Source organism: Periplaneta americana, chromosome 17 (assembly GCF_040183065.1).
Source record: "Periplaneta americana isolate PAMFEO1 chromosome 17, P.americana_PAMFEO1_priV1, whole genome shotgun sequence".
NCBI lineage: Eukaryota > Metazoa > Arthropoda > Insecta > Blattodea > Blattidae > Periplaneta > Periplaneta americana.
The window spans coordinates 49,943,177-49,965,070 of record NC_091133.1 but is presented as its reverse complement, the minus strand read 5'-3'; the positions used below and the strand labels follow the sequence as shown (position 1 = coordinate 49,965,070).

Below are 21,894 nucleotides of genomic sequence, written 5' to 3'. Positions count from 1 at the left end.
TCTCTCAAAGTGAGAGTCCAAGTTTCACAACCGTACAGAACAATCGGTAATATAACTGTTTTATAAATTTTAACTTTCAGCTTTTTTGAGAACAGACTGGATGACAAAAGCTTGTCAAGAGAATAATATCAGGCATTTTCCATATTTATTCTGCGTTATAGTCTCTACCTTAAGTGGAAAAAAAAAAAAACAGGCTATATATAATCGTAGGTAGATACATTAATGAGATGGATGAACCTGCCCTCACTTGGACATTCGTTCAATATTTGGATGTATACTGGTGAGCTTAAATCAAATCGATTTCTGTACTTCGTTTTTAATCCACCGCTGTGGAGTAATGGTTAGTATGACTGACCGTGAAACGAGCTGGCCCGCGTTCAAGTCCTGGTTTGGTACAAGTTACCTGGTTGAGGTTTTTCCGGGGTTTTCCCTCAGCCTATTAAGAGTAAATGCTGGGTAACTTTCGGCGTTGAACCCTGGAGTCATTTCGCTGGCATAATCACCTTCATCTCATTCAGACGCTAGATAATCATACCAGTTGATGAAACGTTGTAAAAAGCAACTAAAAATACTTAGTTTTTATTTCAGTTAGTGATAAAAACCCTTTCTCACATAGATACGTACAAGCAAGCTGAATTATAATTTTAAAGACCTTTGAATAGTTCACTGTACTCTTTTTTCACTGGCGACGACGTCCAGAAATTAACCATAACTTCTGCTTCGAATTTAATTTTAAGTCAGATGTCATTCGAGAATTCAATTAACTGTTCTCTTTCATTCAATGGAAGTTTGTTATTTTCAATATCACAGTGGTAAAGATCGCGAATCCATGAAAAGTCATCATATGTACAAATTAGACTTCCTTACATTTAATTACATTCAATTTACATTTGATTACACGTTCCTTTACATATATTGTTCAAAATGGAGGCCTTGTTTCTCGATACACAATTCACAGCTATTCGTTTCTTCATATTATGACATCTACAGTATGTGTATAGGCCAAAGTATGAAATCTAAGAACGAAAATTGAGGAAAGCGACTTTTAACCTAGACAAGGGGTCGTCAGCACTGAGCACGCTGGGGCTAGTCTCTCTTGCCCGCGGAAAACGCAGTGCACTAGGGTGCACTCCGTAGATGCTAGCGGGTATGCTCTCTATCTCTCCCTGTTGCACGACAGTGCACACGTGACAGCACCGCGTACCTTTGCACATTTCAGCGAGTGCTGACGACCACTGACCTAGACCTACATGCAATAAATATGTAGGTCTAGCTTTTAACCTACCTTGTATACAAAAATCCTTCTGAAGGAAGAAAAAAAATTAACAATATATATATATATATATATATATATATATATATATATTGTTAATTTTTTTCTTCCTATATATATTTCTTCTTATATATATAATCAGGGGCGTATTTTGCGGGCTACCGGGGCTACCGGCGGTAGCCCAAGGAAATTACAAAAGAAAAAGTTTATAATATAACATAATGTAATAATTTTGTATTATTAGTTTTACCATAGTAATTAAAATTAAAGTAATTGTTAGATATATTTTGTGTAATAATAGGGTCAGCGGTAGCCCAAACCCTTTAACCAGTATACGCCTCTGGTATATATGTATATATGTATATGTATATATATATATATATATATATATATATATATATATATATATATATATATATATAAATCATAAATCCTTCTGAAGGAAGAAAAAGATTTCCCTATCCACAATATTCGCGGACTCCCAGAATCAGTTTCGGGGACCCCCAGGAGTCCGTGGACCCCACTTTGAGAACCACTGTTGTAGATGATGATGATGATTATGATGATGATTTCTTCTACATAAGGGAATTTGGAGACATGCCATGCATTCCATTTCATTTGCTACTTAAACTTGTATGAGAAATAATTGAAAAGTGAAACTTTAGAGCCACTTTCGAGTAAATCACTCTTATTATATATTATACTACGGTACTACTACTAATGAAAATGATGATGATGATGATGATAATAATAATAATAATAATAATAATGTATTATTATTTTACTTGTTTATTTAACGACACTGTATGAACTACTGGGTTATTTAGTGTTGATGGATTGTTGATAGCGAGATGAGACCGAGAATTCCCCCATAGATTACCTGACATTCGCCTTACGGTTAGGGAAAACCTCGGAAAAAACCCAACCAGGTAACCAGCCCAAGCGGGAATCGAACCCAAGCCCGAGAGCAACCCCGCATTAGCAGGCAAACGCGCTACCGCCTGAGCTACGCCAGTGACCATTATGATTATTATTACTATAAGAGCATGATCATGAAAATAATATTCTATAAATGGTGAGGCTATGTTTTCAAATGATCACCCATCATGTTTTTAGTAAATTGAAAGTATTTAATGTGGATAATTCCCGGATGAACTGACTTGTAGATTATAATAAACATGAACAAAACTCATACAACAATTTAAAAAGTCTCTGTGCACAGATAGACAGGTTAGCAAAACCTCTTTTTCATTAGGTATTAGAGATACTTAAAAACGTGTATATTTCCATGAAAATCTGGAAATAATATTTTCTCGAAAATATAAAACATGTTCACCTAGGCAACAATGTTTGACGTAGAACAATCGGGACAGTCACACATAGTAACTGAGCGAAATGATGGATCTGATGGTAGTCGTAATTTCCGCAGGTGGCCAGGCAATCAAATCCCTATCACAAGATGTCGCACATATGTTGGGCGTCTTACTACCCCTCTGAGGCCCGACCTTGTCTCCCACGTGATTTACGAACAATATTAACATTGCCTTATTATCCCGTATAAAACAGAGGAAGGCCAAGAAGATGTTTCAGAAGAAGGCCCTCATTATAGGAAACATGAAGGTGCTATCAGTGATTGCTTTAGGCGTCTTCGCTCTGGGTGTCATCACTTTTAGAAGTGTAACTTCACTCCCAAAAATTAAACCGACAGCTGCGGCTCCATTTAACTGGCAACAATTCCTTCCGGGTGGTAAGTTTTTGGCTTGTGTATTGTATTATTTAAGGTACATTCCTCCATTGCGCTGTGCATTAAAATAGAGTAATTAAGTGTTTTAAAGAAATTTGTGATTTAAAACTCTCTCGTTAAATATTAGTTTATTCGTAACCCATTTTAAACCATTTAGCATTTAATTTTTCGGGTTATAATTTTATACACACAAGTTAAATGGATTACAGTAATTGTAGTACGAAAATTGCATTCAGATCTCGGATTCTGATGGCAAAAAAATCTACAAAGTATTCCAAAGTTTAAAAAAATGCACTTAGAAATTTCATATATAAAAAACCATAATGATATAATTATTCCAGGACAAAATAGGTAGGCCCACCTAAAAGTCAACTAACGTTTGTAGGGATTATCTCACTATCACTAATAGTTTCCTCAGTTTAAAAGTTCATAAATTGACGATCTCTAGTTATGGATATCAGATTCTTAATTAATAATGCACGTAAACTTTTCAAATTCACGGACTGACTTTGAATTTGGTAATAAAGTGAATGTTAATAGTTTTATAGCTACTTAGATGTTTAATATTTAGGATACGTTTATTTTGATATTAACTATTGAGTATTATATTTAAAAGTAATAATGTCTATATATACGGTATTTCAAAAGAGCCTAGGTTAGTGAGAACTTCAATATGTAATCTTTGGCTGTTCCTAACTCTGTTGTTGACTCAAATTATTCACACTTGGTAATTACGACATTTATCAAAGTGTTTAAACCTGATTATATCTCCGTGATTACTGATAAATTATAATGGTTCTTTGCAAAAATGTAGCTAACAGATTTTGAACATGATAATGTTAATATTAATATAGGCTAATAAAAGTTTTGAAATTCTATACTTGAGATTAGAAAATTTTGTTTGTGTATTACATTTAAATTTGAAATTTAAAGGTCAATTTTAAGAGCTTTTACGAAGCCACTGAAAATCATCACTAGTACTATTTGCAACTAGGTTTGCCATGCATTAGTTCAGCAAAATCGGGACGAATTTTGTAATAAATGTGGCTCTCAATGTATATTCTGTTACATGGAAAAGGGGATACATCAGAAATAAGAGTTGCCATTTTGACATATTTTTACTGTTGATAACATTTTAATTTGATATTCCAATACAAACACCTATCATAAATATTGTATATGATGAAAAATTAATGTGTTTTGTACGTGTTTCAAGATTTTCAGAATATTCACATTTTTATGATATACTTATAGACCTTAATTCATTTTATAGTGTTTTAAAATACAATAATAAAATTCAGTGTAAAGTAATATAATTTTTCATGCTACAAGTAATGAAATCAAATAGCTGTACCGCTCTAAAAATGAGTTAATGAAAACACGCCGCTGATTTTAAGTATGTATAGTATTCATTTCGTGAAGAAAGCAAAAATGTATTCGCATTATTAAATTTATCTTTATTCATTTTATAAAAAAATGGGATTTTGACTTTTATTTTCATTCAGGGCAGGATACTTTGTGAAGCTCAAAAATCGTGACAATAATGAATTTTCGGGACATATGGCAAGCCTGTTTGTAACACGAACACATAGAATTGTGTAAATGCTATTTTTAAGAATAAAATAATATTCCATTTTGAATCTTGCGTACACTACTTTTAACACTTGAATATAAGTAATTGATTAACTAGTGGACTTACTCGTGTTAATTATGTAAGTCTGTGCGGCTTACATAATTAACACGAGCAAGTCCACTAGTTAATCAATTGCTTAAAATAATATTATTTAGACTTATTATACAATTACTTCATTAAAATCAAAGGCTGATATTTGTGCAATTCCCGAAAGGCTTGAAATTTGTGATAATTGCATTAATAATGTAGGCCTATAGAAGTTCTAAGAATTCAAGTATTTAAGAATAACACCATATAATTTAAATTTGTACAGAATTAAAAAAGTAGAAAATAGTTGGTTTATAGATACAAATCTAAGGACGTCTTTACTAAAAAGCTATAGTTCGTGGTTATCACTTTAATGGCAAAGCATTGAGGTGTATGAGATAAGTATCAGGCAGAAAATATGACACTCTTTGTTCTCGTCTAGAGATTATTAAATGAAGTTTCAAGGGCAGTTATTTAGAAGAACCTATGTTTTGTTAGTAATAGTAGTTACGATATTGGATACTGGAGAAGAAAATCGTAAATTTGACAGGCCTGCAGCTTTTCATTTCTGTAATAAATACAGGTATACAATTTTATTTTATTAAACTATTGTATTCGTCGTTTCATTAACACGAATGCTAGAAACATGGAATAATAATATCTTTAAATTACTATAGGCCTACAATCAACATAGTCAAAAGGAATGCATGTACCATAACAAGTTATGTTGTGATGTTAACTACAAACAGTGTATTACTCTTACTTGTTTCAGTGTAAGGTGAATTATTGTAACATGAATTATTGCAGTGTAATTATTGAATCAGTGTGATTGGTTATGAAACAGTAAACTTGAAATCAACTTAAACAATATAAAGTTTCTGATGCAACGATTGATGCCATAGGATCTCACGTGTTAAAATCATCCTTAGCTATAATTAGTAATCATTTGTACCCAACAAAATTTTTATTGTAAATGATTTCCTACGTTTTCTTAACTTAATGTTTTTTTTCTTTCCAAATGTCACAAAATTGTTTTGTTTACTTATTATTCTTTATGAATTGATTAGTAGGCCGATCTATCGAACCCTTATTTAGGGCGGCTTTTGTTTAAACAAATTTCATTCTCATTTATAGGGACCTACGATTTTCGTGGAAACAGTGAAATATATTTTTTTGTCACACCTACATGGAAACTGCTGTTTTTCGTAACATATTATTGGTTAGAAAGTTCTTTGCTGTACGCGTACGGCGAAAACATTGTTAGATTCATTTTTCCGTACGAATACCGCAAAGTTGTCATAGTAACATAATATAGTTATAATTAGACATAGGTACTATAAAGACAATGTAGTATCAGAAGACCGTGACTCCCAGCATACAAAAATCTCAATAGTCTGTGATTAATTGATAAGTTAATTAATTCACAGATAGCCTAATTAATAATAGGAAAAATGCGCATAAACGTGCATAACGTTTTGGGCTCCCACTCCTTGATGTAATCATTTAGAGTGGTTGTCATCTTTGAGTATGCAGAGAAGTAGTTCACATATAATTTCCATATAGTTGTGCGAAACAATATTGTACGTAACTAGTACGAAAGTGTCTTTCGTGCACTCGTTTCGAAATTCCGGACTCGGCTAACGCCTCGTCCGTAAACGTTTCACTCGTACACAGAAGTAGCCTATCACTTTCTGTCCTAGTTATGTAAATAATTATTCCTAAAAGTACCCGAAAGTAAATTAGGAAAAAGAAATCTGAAAGTTGTTAACGATGCAAAATATTACCTTTTACATTCAGAAGACATTAAATGTATAGAACCTTCATAACACGAGATTTAATGCACGAATCATTAACTCGAATAAAATTATGCGTTTCGACTCTTGATAGTTATTATTATTTTTTTTTACATAGAGCGTATTGTACATTTTGTAACTCGAAAACTGAAGAAATTATTACACTATTGATTTATAATGGTTAACAGCGAAAAAAATCTTTTATTGATTTCGCTTCTGTTGTGTCTCTTGAGGAGATGTTGACAAAGGCAACTATCTGCTTTTGCCTCTCAGCGCAATTTCATTTTATTTTAACGTATTTACACTAATTAACAATAAATAAGTTTGAAAAATATTAATGAAATACTAGGATCGTGATTGACAGTCTCACTGTAATGTAATTTCAGAAACGACGCCTGTATACAATATAGTCAAAATTTGATTAAATCACTGGAAAAAAGGCAGTTGTATTTTATCCGGAAAAGAAACTCATATAATCATTTAGGTTCAGAATTGCTAGATGTCCCGGATTTTATGAGACAGTACCATATTTGCATTAAATGCCCCTCTTCCCAGGCAGTTCCTATCAGAGACGTGAATTGTTATGTACTCTCAATCTTGAAATAAATAGGATTTCAAATATTGTGCTGTGAAACGTGTTTTTTTTTTCGTCGCGAGAGTTCCCTCCTGATGCAATTTATTTACATTTTTGAATTGGCTATCTTGGGTATATAACGCGCAGGGTTACTATATCGTACGATAATTGTATCATTATGTACACTAGCGTTCAAAGATACCTGACTCGTATTAATCGATAGTGACCGAAAATTTAACTCAAGAAACAAACCGATAGGGACATTAGCTGTCAGCGTTTACATAAAAAATTATTAATTGTATGGAGCAAGGATTGATATTGATATCTTAACAAATAGATATGTTTTAGACTGAAAACAAGAATTGTATAACGCGTATGTTTATCAATATAACTTATCGGAACATTGAACATGAATTGAAAAAAAAAAAAAAAAAAAAAAAGAAAAGAAAAAGAACATGAAGTGCAAAAAAAACCGTTAAGTGCTGTTATCTGTAATAAATAGTAAGATTATTGGGATTATGAATACATAAATTAAAATGTATATTTATATATTGTGTTAATGAATATTTAAAATGAGGCTTTTATTTTAAAAAATTACACGCTGAATGATATTATTAATTACGATGAATTTGTTACTGTTAATATAAAATTTTCAAGCTCTTTCGATTACGGTAACTCAACAACGCATCTGTTCCTTATTTGAACTTCAGATATCTGGCAACCTGCTTACGTTAATCATATTAACTATACGTATGGAGAAAATGAACTGGCTACTCTACCCCATTATCTACAGGCTTAGTTTCCTTATGAGTGATGCCTTATTGGTATCGCTAATGAGTTTCCAACCACTCTTCAGACTGTTGATTACATAGGTACCGGTACTTTAGGCCTACGTAGCCTATATTCATCAGTCATCACATAATTATTTTCCCGCCTGAACGTTCCGAAATTGAAGAGGTGGATTCCAAACTGGCCTAAATCTAAATGCCAAGTTATAAGGAAAATGACAAAAACTGATAAAATAAATTTGACGCCCTTAGTTCCGTTAAATATATATATATATATATATATATATATATATATATATATATGCAGACACTAATTCAAAATTTAGGAGTATCTGTTAAATAAACTTACATAGTTATATACAGGCTTGAAAAGGGTTAATTAAACGTGAATAAAGCAAGTTAAAATCTAAAAAAAAGGGCTTAGGATATTTTGGAATCCACTTCTTCAATTGTGTTCTGTAACCTCATGACTGGTCTCGGTGATTGTTAAAAAACATATCATTCGTTTATTATATCCATAGTTTGAAATATTTTTAGAGTGTAAATAGTGGGCAGTGACAAAATAGTTGATCTATTCCCGTCGATAATCTTGAGAAAATTGATCAATAATTCTGAAATGAGTGCACTAAGAATTTAGGCCGATTTGGTTCCTGAAGGAGATTGAAATTAGAAACATATGGCCGTTATATCGGCGAAGTGCATTGTCAGTAGTAATCAGTCCAAAGCAGAAGAAAACATGATAGGATGTGCAGTTTATTGTGAGCAAATAATTAGTTTCAGTTGATACTTTTATACTTAGTTGTGAATTTTGTTTTACAAATTAAGAATGTTTGCGTTGTAGATGTAGCAACATGTAACACTTCGGAGATAAATATAGGTTTCTTCATCAGAAAAGAGAGGAAAGGGGAATCTATCTGTAAGTTACGTTAATGAGTACCTACTTAGTACCGATGTGCGTAGCTATGGAACGTTAAGTGTATAAACGAAGGAAAAAAATCTCACTATGCTGAACACCATGAAAGTTATAAATCATATTTGTTTGTATATTTTGTATTCAAATAGTTAAATCCGTTTTAAACGACTGATATGTAGTAAATGTTAAGTTTATCGACAGTTTTCTGTGGACTCGATTAAAATGATATCAATCGTTTGCGGATATTTTTCACGACAGAAGAGAGGCATGCGCATTTCAGAAATAATTTCGTTAGAAAAATAACCCTGGTCTTGACTGTTCTTTCCTCCACTGATGTCTTCAATGAAATTAAATAATTACTCCAGCGTACTACAAAACGCAGTATTGTTTGTTACTCAGGACTTGAAGAGCGTGTGATCAAACACCAGGGGAAATACGTCAGGTAGTGAGATATAAATGTTTACAATGTAAACAGACCGAAATCAGCGATATCGCACATACTAGTCGTCAGTTACTTGTTGCGTAGGCTATTGCTCCGGTATGAGCGATACTATTCATTAACAAATACGGAGACTTCATCAGTTGCTGGTTATTGCTCTTCTGCTTAGAAAGTGACAAATTATTAATTATAATTCGTGCTAGATTAAGGAATTATTAATAGTTATTTTAGTCAAGTAATTAGTACCTATTAATTTGAATACCGGTACACTTATCGTAACTAATGTTTTCGGCATGAGTAATAACTTGGGTACAGGGATGTTTATCTGAGTAATGTTTATCATAGTCAGCATTCACAGCGATAAAGATCACATTCCTTTCGTCCGTCAACTTCTCAGTAACCAACAATACATACCTTTAGTTGTTTAATTGTTGTTGTTTTCTAATGCTAGGCGTTTGACAATAAAGTCATTTGACCTCTTGCACTCCAATATTTTTCAAAGATATTATCATGGCCAGCCACTGAAGCACAGATTTTGAGGTGTTCCGAATCCATTTCTTGGTTTGAGTTGCACAATGGGCAGTTAGAGGACCATTCAAGGTCAAGTAATGGACTGCATTTGCCACGTGTGCTTACGACAATCCTGGACCATTCTTCTCAATTAAAGTCAGCTGGGACAGTAGGAATTACCAATGCTTCAGTTCACAGTTCAGTGACTCGTGCGTGGTTTGTACTTTTGTATGTTTGTACATGACCTTGAGCCGTCAGTTCGAAATGCACAGATAATAGTAAAAAAAATTAGGAAAAATCGCCATGCATGAAGAAAATACGATACGAAGAACGATCTTAAATCGTTGTAGGAAAAGCTAGACCTTGTCATGAATTCAACGATCTAAATTTGAATAACAGGCCATATTCATTCATTTCATTCATAGTGTTCTGCCCAAGGGCAGGTTTTTCACTGCAAATCCAGCATTCTCCAATCTTTCCTATTTTTCGCCTCCCTCTTAGTCTCTGCATATGATCCATGCTTCTTTATGCTGTTTATCATCTGATATATTATTCTGCCCGGAACTTTCCTTCCGTTCACCATTCCTTCCAATGCATCTTTCAATAGGCAGTTTCTTTTTAACTAATGGCCCAGCCAATTTATTTTTCTCTTCCTGATTAGTTTCAGCATTATTCTTTCTTCATCCACTCTTTCTAGCTTCGTTTACATTAATTATAAAAACGAATATTTTTTAAAACATATATTTTGAACATTACCGGTACTAGCCAGGAATATGGCTATCTCACTTTTATTGTACCGTACATATTGTTTTATTAAAAAGTGCAAAGCAGCACTGTTCATCCGAAGCAGATAGAGGTTTTCCTAACAAAGGAAAATAGTTCAAATTAATGTCTTTAAAACTATTTGCTTTATCACGTAAATCATATTTGAGAGCAATTTAAATGGAACATAACATAATTGAATGACTTACTTACATATGGTACCATTTATTTAGGGAAGTGCAAGATTGGTTATATAAAAATTATGTACATCTTGATTACACAACTTTTAACTTTATATTATATGCTTTATATTTCGAAAAAATTATGTACGGTAATATCAGAAACTACAATTTCCTCTGACAACATATATTTATAAAATGTAAGATTACAACAGAAGGTCCTGCTGATTCGGAGTTGGCTTCGATTCCCGCTTGGACTTCAATTGGATTTATTCGAGTTTTTCCGACTGTAAGGCGAATGCCAGGTAATCAATTGCGAATATTAGGTCTCATCTCGCTATCACTAATTTCTTCATCGACGCTAAAAAATAACTTTGTAAATAACCCAGTAAAAACAACAGAAGGCCTATGAAAAAGTTAAAAGTTAATCTTCCCCCTTACTCCTCTGCTGTATGATGAGTGAAAGCATAATTATTTTTTTCGGAATTCAGCCCCAGTGTTAACTGGGTGATAGTTATAGTGGTCAATCTCAGAGGATGAAAGTCTTTCGCAGAGTTACATAATTTCCTTCAAGCTTACTAATTTCATTCTCCCATAATTTTTTTTTTTAATTTTCATATCGTTTCATTTCATAATAAATATGGTACATATACGTAACATAAGATCCTCTAAGGTATCGGATGTAGATAGCAAGAGTTACACAATTTTACTCACAACCATGGAGCAGTGAACAACGTTAAGGGTGTCTTGAGCGAAACTTGATTTATCAGCCAAGTTTGGTCTTTAAAGCCAGTGGCTGCTAGGGAACTGCCTGAATTGTCTTAATGGTAGGTATCTCTGACAAAGTATTTTTGGAAGAGTCACTAGTATTACAAAATGTTTACAGGAATTTTTTTACAGACGATTTCGTAAGTGTAGTAATGATAATAATTCAGTAACGACTAAATCATACCAATCACAGAAAACACCTTATGACTTGTTAATACATGTACCTACATTTCACATAAAATTGGGTAAAGAAGTCTTCTATAAACACACCACGTGATCACTTAGGAAGAAGTGATTTGTATATTAAATTTGTGCAATGAACTGAAAAAGAACAACAGTTGTAGTAACGTTCAATTAAATGAACCAGTGGAAAATACACTCCAGCAATGACATAGTCGCAAGATAAATTTAGCTCATAATACTATCTAATTGTGAACGGTGTAGTACTTATTGTGTCATATGCCAGTCAGTTGTTTTATATTAATTAATATGCAAAATCATTCACATTGACAGAAAAGTTGGCTGAAAAAATAATTAGGACCAAAGTTATTTGCTGTATGTTACAGAAAAGAAATTAATGTGTTTAATTCCTATCTTTTTCCATTTTAGCAATCAGCTTGTATAGTAGTACTATTTCACAAAATTTTATAGATTATTTGATCCCCTTCTTCCTGTGAATTCATCAGAGAGGCAGAGAGAGATAGTAACCTCATTACAACTCTAATTTTGTCTTTAAGATTGTGGGATATATTTATAATGTTTAACATTAAAATTGTACTCAACAAATATGGCTTTTACAACTATCTTTAGAAGACATAACAATATTATTGATTTTATCTGTCATTTCTTCATAGCCCAGAAACGAGCTGCTGTCGTTCCTGGAGATGATCCGAGTACAGCAGGCGATCTTAACTCCATATACAGCGCAGTTCCTCCCAAACTTGTTCCGAATCCCATGAATCCATACTTGTCTCTGAAACCATTTCTCCCATTAAAACCCACATTGGTACCCCCATTTGTGGACCCAAATATCTTCATTGGAAAGAAAGCTGCACTTCTCAACAACCTTTTCGGTTCTGGAGTTGCTCCTCCGGGAGGTACGCCATCCTTTATTCCTCCTTGGATATCAGGAGGAGTCATATCATCTCCTGGAATTTTTGCCGAAAAGAAAACTACACTTTTGGGAACAACATTCAACAATGATGTCACTGATTCAGAATCCTCTTCTCTAGATTCCAAGAGGGCTCTCACAGAACCAGAACCAGAAACCGAACAGGAACCAGCCATCTCGGCTCAGCCTCGTCTTGTGGTTGGATCACCTTCAATCTGGGGACCACCAGCAGGTGTAATTCCTACTGTCAAGCCAACCATTGTGCCTCCAGGATACTGGAGCCCATTTCCATCATCTCCAGACAGTTCATCAGCATCTGGGTCGATACCTCCAGTTGTAGATCCATCAGTATTTTTTGATAAGAAAACAAAATTCCTCAACGAATTGTTCAGCAGTCTCAGTGCACCACCTAGTACAAGTGGAGTATCTGCTAGAGCTGTAGTTTCTGATAGCCCTTCTGATACTGCTGCAAAACCAACAGTAGTACCTCCCAGTTTCTGGCTTCAGTTTATTCCTGCATTTGCTACTCCTCCACCAGCACCAACAGTAAAGCCTACAATTGTTCCACCTGGATTCTGGGTGCCATCTGCTGTTACCAAACCTGTTGGTCTTTTCGGCCCTGCTGTTCCTGTTGTGGATCCAGCACAATTTGTCGACAAAAAGACTGCTTTCCTCAACACCTTATTCAGTACCTTAAATATTACTGTTACTCCTGCGCCGGTAACAACACCAGCACCAACCCCTGATGCTCTCACAGCATATCAAGATAAAGTGGCAGAATTCTTGGACAAGCTTTTCAGTGCTATTATTAACAATGGAAGTGAAGAGACAACATCTCTAAAAAGAGCATTAGAAAATGCTGATAAAACAAAGACTGTTGAAGATTTGAAAACCTTCCTTGGAGAAGCAGACGAAGTGTCTGATAGTACTGCAAAATTGGAATCTGAACTTGATGCTCGTTCAGCACCTTTCATGCGAAGGAGTGTTGATGAAAGTAACGACACATCTTCAAATGCTGCTCAACAGCTTCCAGTGGATGCACTTCTTTCCGCCAAAGATAAAGTAGTAGATACAATTATCGCAGAAATGGGTGGTATCAAAAACAACATTTTGGACACATTAGCAGAACTTCTGACAAAGCAGAAAGAAGCAGCCGCAACTCCACCACCGACTCCTGCAAGTAAGAAGAAACCAGGTCCACCATTTGGGCCTGGAGGACCTTTCGGCATTGGAGGACCATTTGGACCTTGGGGGGCAGCAGCTGCTACAACTACAACTCCTAGACCAACACCCGATCCTGAACCATTTCAGAAGAAAGTGGAATTTCTTGGCCAAGTATTTGATACTCTGACAAAATTGGAGAAAGATGTTACAGAAGCACTTAATCAAGCTGTCAGTGAAGCTGCCGCTGCTTCTCTTACCACTACCACAACTACTACCACAGTGGCCACTCCAACATCTACAGAATCCACATCACAAGCTAAGAATGGAACGACTTTACTCGATCTAATCAGAAGCAGGCTTATTGAACTCGCCAACTCCTCTGAATCCGGCCAGACAAGTCAGAGCAGTGTTCAAGCCCCTGTTTCCCAGCAGGTCCCAAAATATGCTCGAGCCATCAAACCCTTCCTTGGTAAACCTATGTTAGCAACACCAGCACCCACCATTGTAGACCCATCCTTCTGGGTTCCTGATACTGCAGCTGGAGCTCCAGTCGGTCCAGATTATTATATAGGAAAAACTCAGTCATTCCTGAGCAAGCTTTTCGCAAGCAAGTCGGCAGCAGCAGATGATGACACAACAGATTCAGCCAACAAATTGCGTAGCATCAAAATGGCAGTTCATCAGGGTTACCAGAGTCTGCCACCAGGCTCAGAGGAGCTCCTGCAAGCTGGAGGTGGCAGCACTCCTGAGAAACATGAGGGAGGAGGTCTCAAGCTTCATGTAAGTATTCCTCATTGCTATATTTATAACAACTAAAACCCAAAAATTAATTCATAACTGCAAAACTCAGTTACATATACAGGATAATATTAAGTTCATTTAGAATTGTATTTCAAGAATTATTGCATAGTTAACTAAATTCCTATCCAGAGATCCATATTTAGCCTATTACAGTTGAATATATACTATATATTTTACTGATTTAAGTCGGCCTGGGTAGCATAGTCTGTATAGCGCTGGCCTTCTGTGCTCGACGTTGCGGGTTTGATCCCGGCCCAGGCTGATGGCATTTAAGTGTGTTTAAATGCGATAGGCTCATATCAATAGATTTACTGGCAAGTAAAAGAACTTCTGCGTCATCTTTTGAATGAAGGTGTAACTCGGGGAGATTTCGACAGTGTGTTTTGGGAAGTTCTTAACATGACGTGTCGAGTTCTCCCTGATTTCGCGTATGGTCCTTCTTTGATGACCTGGGAAGTTGTCTCTATCAAAATTTTGTTATATATAAACATTAATAAAATCTATAAATTCCAACCGATGGCGCTAATTCTTTCAGAAAGTGTTAAATTAGTGTATCTACACCAGTATCTATCATAGGTTTTGAGGTTCGATGCAAAGAAGAGAAATGATGAAAATGTATATTTTGCGAGGACAAAATTCCGGCACACCAGCAACGCTTATATAACCTGTGCAGTTGCGAGCGTCGTTAAATAAACCATAATTTAATTTTACTGATTTAATAAATTGAAAAATGTACCACTTCTTTGGTCAAAGCTAAAGGGCTAAATATTTAGCAAATTTGAAAATTGCCAACAGTCGATAAAATGTGATTTTGCAATTCATTTGTGAATAAGAAAGAGCTCGTAAAAAATTTACCTTGTGGAAATTTATTATTACTTGGTTTAGTTTGAATCAAAATCTTTTCATTTTTCTCACATTCGTGACTAATTAAGTTCACTAAACTATCAGGATTTCTGAAAATGTATAATGTATGATCTTTAGCACTATTTAAAAACTACTATTTTACTACAGTTAATATTTAGAACGGAATATTTGTGTTTACTAACTATTTACTGTTAGAAGTCTAAATAACAACAACCTTTGCTAATATATAAGGTTCATAGGTCTACTGTACAAAACAGTATCCAAACATTAGTCCTTTAGGGAATTATTAAAACTTGTAAAATTTGTGGTCTGAAATTTTAAATATTTTCTTATTACGGTACTAAATTTCAATAAAACAGACAAATAACAAAGTATCTTTTGTAACAATACAAACTTAAAATATTGTAATGTTGTAAGGCTAAAATTGAGGTATTAAAACACACTGCTATGTAACTTCTATAGCATTGTTGTTGCAAGTTGTTATAAATTACACAGTCTCTGTTCAGAAACGAATTTATGTTGAACAAAATATATTCTTCTTCACTACTTAAACGGTATAACCACAGTAATGTAGTTTCTTAATCTAAATGTAAACAATTAATTAAATTCAATAATCAGTATTTAAAGTTATTTTAGTATAGTTAACTATAAAATAAAGCAATGCATCAAGGGAATAAAGAATTGCAATTTCATACTGAAGGATCAATATATTAAATGTTTGTATGTACATGATTTCTCACTTTCTATTAGTATATAAGTTAATCTTTTGGAATAACATTTATGATGCGAATTATTTAAGACATTTGACATTATGAATCCTGTATAAACTATACGAGTAATACTATATTTGTTTGGCTAGTTTTTTATTAACATAAAAAGTCAACGTTATAACGTTATGTTTGATATAAAATATATTATTTATTTGAAAATACTGAGCAAGCACAGTTGGATAAATTTATAAAATAATGTGCTTAAAGTGTAACTACTTTTGTGTTGCATTGTTAATTGTCACAAAATGGGAGGATCTTATACTGTATAAATTCGAAAAGTGTGGTGTATATATAACCACTAGTATAGATATAACATCATTATAGTCGGTCTGGTTGGTGCAGTTAGTATAGCACTGGTCTTCTATGCCCGAGGTTGCGCGTTCGATTCCAGGCCAGGTTGATGGCATTTAAGTGTGCTTAAATGCGTCAGGCTCATATTAGTAGATTTACTAGCATGTAAAAGAACTCCTGTGGGACAAAATTCTGGCACACCAGCGACGCTGATATAACCTCGGCAGTTACGAGTGTCGTTAAATGAAAAATATAACATCATTACATTCAGAGCGAAACGAGTTTTGCGGCTATCCTACTTTGCCATTGGATTAGAGATTAACTGGTACAAACCCTGTCAAGATAAATTTTTAAGAGCAATAAATACCTTATCATGGTTTCTTTCTGAAGTGAAAAAGCTAGGAGCCTATATTGTAAATTTATGGCACTTAAAATAACTCTGTATTTCAGTAAAGAGTGGTCCAAGTAAAATCACCAGCGAATAGTTTTCATTTTAGTTGCTTACATACACGTATTGATATTTCTGTAGGTATAGCTTTCACAGACCTAACAATATCTGACGTTCGAATCAGGAAAACAGAAATAATAGGCCTAGCTTTACATTGTTGCGAAAATTCTGAAAGAGATCTAAAAGATTTTTAAAATTTAAAAAGGTATTTATTAAACTAACAGATCGCCATGCATTGAGGATTATTCATCCCCAATTTAATATAAATCTGTATGTATATTCTAGACGAACTTTCATCGTCATGTGGACAACCATAATGATATTTATTGTAACACCTGCCATCTGCTGCATAATTTATTCAGCCACCACTAAAACATCTGTAGATTAGAAATAATAAATCCCCTACTCATTATGTAACATCTTTTTCAGATTAAAGTACCTGTATAGAAGCTGCCAGATAGCAACAAGCCACCTTCACATTACACGAAGTTACACATTATATACTTTGCAACACAGCAGTTCAAACATTCACTGTATGATTTAATACTTTCGTAATAACAACTTCATAAAATACAACAATAGAAACAATAATAACTACTCCACCATGTTTTCAGAGAACAGAATTTTATTATTTTAATATTTTATAATATTCTTACGTAATATTAAATGTGTCATGTGTTATTCCTGAAAAGTACAGTAAAGTAAAATTAGAATTTTAGCGAAGACACCAAAGATGTCATTCAGGTTTCGATTAATTATTATTTTACGTATGTAATAAATGTTTATAATTGTTTTAAAAATATTTTTGATTAAACAACTAATAACTGTTAAAAAAGAAAATTTCTAGTTCTATTTTCGATTTATGGATAGGCTTATCTACTAGAGACAATAATGTCCACAATACAGTAGGATCTAGAACGTTGTTGCTGGTATGTATTATTTTGCTAACATTCATAACAATGTGAAAATTATACAGTAAATAGAGAAAGAGGGAAAGGATCAAGAATCTTATAATTGAAAATATTTATTAGAAACATTCTAAATACTATTAATTAGTGATATTTTTTAAATTTCCAAATGCTTCCGTATTTCATAAGAACATGAAAACGAAAAATAGAACATATGAATATGTACCAAGTCTTACTGCTGAAGGAAAATCAAAGAAGAATGGGCTCTAATTTATTTTATATGAATATGTATCACTGAAAGAATGTGTGCGCTGTGATTACTGATATGTCAGTGACACATTTTGCACTTGGAAAATATACTAGAAATTATTCTTACATACACTCATTTCACACATACATGGAGACTGTCCAAACAACACTGTTTACACGGTTAAAAGACAAAGATTTTACGGGAGCTTTCACATGCACTGGTACCATCTTTATGGTAAGTGTCCACTGTGATGTCACCGTGCTTTTTCACTACAAGTCCTGAGATCATCACCATATACATAGGCAGTGGAGTGCACAGTTGAATGGCTTCCTTCACACATGTCGTGTATATTGCCCTGTTTCTTAATTTATCTACCAACATTGTGCATTATATTCAATTAATGTTAATATTTATATCACCCAAAATAGCAAGTCTAAAAGTACATAAAATGTTTGAAACTCTTTCCTGTTCATATTTAATGGGTGACTCCACCTAATTCTGTTCCTTCTTTTTTTCAATGCACCTATAACGCTTCTACGATTCATGTTGGTAACAAAACACTAGAATAACCGGCTCTGGATATGATCAATTGTGTGTGAAGTGTCCGACAAAGGTCACCATTCCGTATAAATGGTATATTTTGGACGGTCACCGTGTATGTGTGAAATGGGCCTTAGGATACCGGTACTTATATTTTCATAATTAAGGAAATCTAAACAGTCATCTCAATTCCTGAAATAGGGTTTATAAATAATTAACATAAATATGTAGGCCTATATGACCAAGTAAAATTGTATTTTAAAGTATTGTTTAAAATTTCAAGTTCATTGCTATCTGTAAATCTTTCAGGCACAAAGTGTTATGCGTATCTTTTCCAATATTAATGTTCTGGTGGTTGTGGTGGGTAGGATGACTCTCAGTTTCATATAGATTCTAAAAAAAATGCAATATTATTGTTAACTTTATTGACACTGTCTACAATATATATACACAAACAGAGTATTAAAATAGTAACATATTAAATATAAAAATTAACGCAATGAAATTCATTTTACGTGAAAAACATTCAGTAAAACATTTTATTGTTAAAAATGTGAGCACGTAATATGTTCAGATAAAGAGATACTTGTCCGTATGTCGGCATGCAACTGCTTGTTGCGCGCCAACAGATTTTGTGATGTAGAGGTTGAAGTGGTACTGGTCTGCATAGTGTATTATACATAACAATTTTAATGATCTTAGTTCTTTCTCCCATTTTCATTCAAAAGTATTTGTTATAAAGAAGAATTGGAAACCCAACTTTCTAAAGGGGCTAAGTGCCAATTTTTCAAATTTCATTTTATTCATTCTAAGGGAGGTACCGGTACATCCATATGAGCATATCATACTAAATGGATACTGTCGTAGTTCAACTACAGTATGATGCATAATGGTATCTCAACATGCAGAATGTTTTTCACCAGTATACTCAGAAATTTGTTTTTGGGGTTTATTCCCTTTATAAAATTAGGTCTTCAATTCCAGAAAGTGACTAGGTCACATTTTAATTTTGTTATTATAGTCAAATTAAAAGGAATATACCACTTAAATTTTGCACACTGAATTATAAAAATACATTATTATACCTTTCCATGTTAAAATGTAAATGTTTGTAAAAGTCAATATCAACAAATTCTGTTTTTGCTCTTTAGATGAAAGACAAAGTATTTTTAATGTAATAACAATTTTTCTTTATAGTTAAACAACAATGCGAAATTAAATATGGTTATTAGGAAAATAATTTTATGTGGCTTTTTATTACTATTTATAAACATAAAAGAAGAGTCATATGAAGAAAATTAAGACACTGTATATTTTCTTGGAGTAAAATACTGATACTAGAAGGATGGAAAAAAATATCTGGTTACACTCTTGATTGTTATATTTGATGATTTTTTTAAAAGTTAATTACTTTTACATTTAGGGTACGTACTTTCAAATGCATAATCAGATTATATAAAATGAGATAATTGTAATGACTTAGCAAATATCAAATAGTCTATGTGAATTCATTTATATTTAGACTGCAGGCAATAGTGGAAGTTTCAGTCAGATTAGGTAACCTTGAGGAATGAATCTGACTAAATCCAAATAGTGAGTTAGCTCACAACAGTGAAGTAATCACTATTTGAAGATAAGGATTTGTATACAGTATACATTTATAGCTTTATCACAATTGTGAATATTTTCTCAATGAGTGAGAAAAAATAACTACTTACAGGGTTTTATTAAGTACTTTTTATGATTGCAAGTGAGTAAAAAATGTTGAAAATTCAAGACAATTTTGCAAGCATCTTTAACATTCGTTCTAGTAAAATCAATATTTCTAAAGCTGTCAGATGTAAAGCCATTAGGGTGAATATCAATGAGAAATAGGATTTTAGTTATTAGTGTTCTTATTCTCTTAATTAGACGTTATATTGACTGGGTACTGATAGTAAATACAGGATATTTAATATCTGAACAGGAATTGTTCAAAAGTTAAAAAAATGTACACTTTCCTGACTTACTTCCAGGTATTAAAGATAAATAAAATCCGTATAATCTACATAGAAAGATATGAAATATCAGTGGCGTATACTGGTTAAAGGGTTTGGGCTATCGCTGACCCTATTATTACACAAAATATATCTAACAAATGCTTTAATTTTAATTACTATGGTAAAACTAATAATACAAAATTATTACATTATGTTATATTATAAACTTTTTCTTTTGTAATTTCCTTGGGCTACCGCCGGTAGCCCCGGTAGCCCGCAAAATACGCCCCTGTGAAATATTAAAATCAAAGATGGAGGAAATGTTTAGTCTGTTTTTCTTTGTGATAAAGATGTTTCCATTATCTACTGAAACCTTTGTCATCTCAAAGAAATGAATAAATTATATCTGAAGTAAAATGCTGAATATTTCTTGTACTGTTGCAGGTAGGAACCCCCATCAATAAACCAAGTAGTAATGTGGGGGGTCCAGACCGTCATCACCATCACAACCACCACAACAGGGAATAGGAGAAGATGGCTGAAAAATGATAGGAGAGTTATAAGTAAGAGATGAACCAACAGTATCTAGTAACAAAAATAGGTATATTCCAACGACAAGACAGTATTCATAAATCGAAAGATATTTCTTTCAAAATAACACCAGTTATAAAGTGTTTTAAACTAATGCACTGTGTACGTATTGCTTTGCCAAATAATAATGTTCGAAACACCATATAGGTCTAAAGCTAGATTCAATAACATCAAGAATACGAACAAAGCTCTTTCTCACCCCTTAAAATACTATCAACCTGTTCTGCCTCAAGAATATATCAAATAAGTATATGTTCTTTTTCACATTGATGCTACCTACAGTTACAGATGTTACAGATAAGATAAACGATATGAGAATGGAATAATACTGATAGCAGGTTCTATTAAAAGTCTCTAAATATTATGTATCAGTGATAAAATTTAGGTACAATTATGTAATTAGCAGCAAATTCAATGTCATTAAGAATTATTGGTTAATAAATTTAAGCTTGAGAATATTAATTTGTTTTCTTATTGCATGTTATAAACGAGTTCACCTTCTTCCTTAACAATTATAACACAGTATGCTACCATGTATACCGGTATTATTAATTTTATGGTATATAATAGAGTTTTGAATTCTGATCATAAGATATATAGAACTTCAAACAATGAGAATGGCTAAATCTCCTTGTTCAATGTAATGTTTAACATAGCTCTGAAGTCCTAAAATACAATATGTATAATTATTACCGTATTTGTATACATATTAAGGCGCTCCCTTATATAAGACGTTCCCCAAAATAAAAAAGTCAAAATTACAGGATAATCACA

At 33.3% G+C, this 21,894-nt stretch overlaps 1 protein-coding gene across 4 annotated transcripts; it reads left to right on the top strand.

Annotated features, from left to right (window-relative positions):
* The first annotated feature begins 2,839 nt into the window (after positions 1-2,839).
* On the top strand, positions 2,840-21,578 carry LOC138692711 (uncharacterized). 4 transcript variants are annotated; one of them, XM_069815873.1, is made up of 4 exons: positions 2,840-3,020; positions 12,258-12,500; positions 12,636-14,458; positions 20,974-21,578. In XM_069815873.1, exons 1-4 carry the CDS (start codon positions 2,855-2,857, stop codon positions 21,055-21,057), a joined length of 2,316 nt encoding a protein of 771 aa, XP_069671974.1. In that variant the 5' UTR covers positions 2,840-2,854; the 3' UTR covers positions 21,058-21,578. The 4 variants fall into 4 exon arrangements, with proteins under 4 accessions (XP_069671974.1, XP_069671975.1, XP_069671972.1 ...); XM_069815874.1 differs by lacking the exon at positions 12,258-12,500; XM_069815871.1 differs by having other exon boundaries at positions 12,258-14,458.
* The last annotated feature ends 316 nt before the right edge of the window (positions 21,579-21,894 follow it).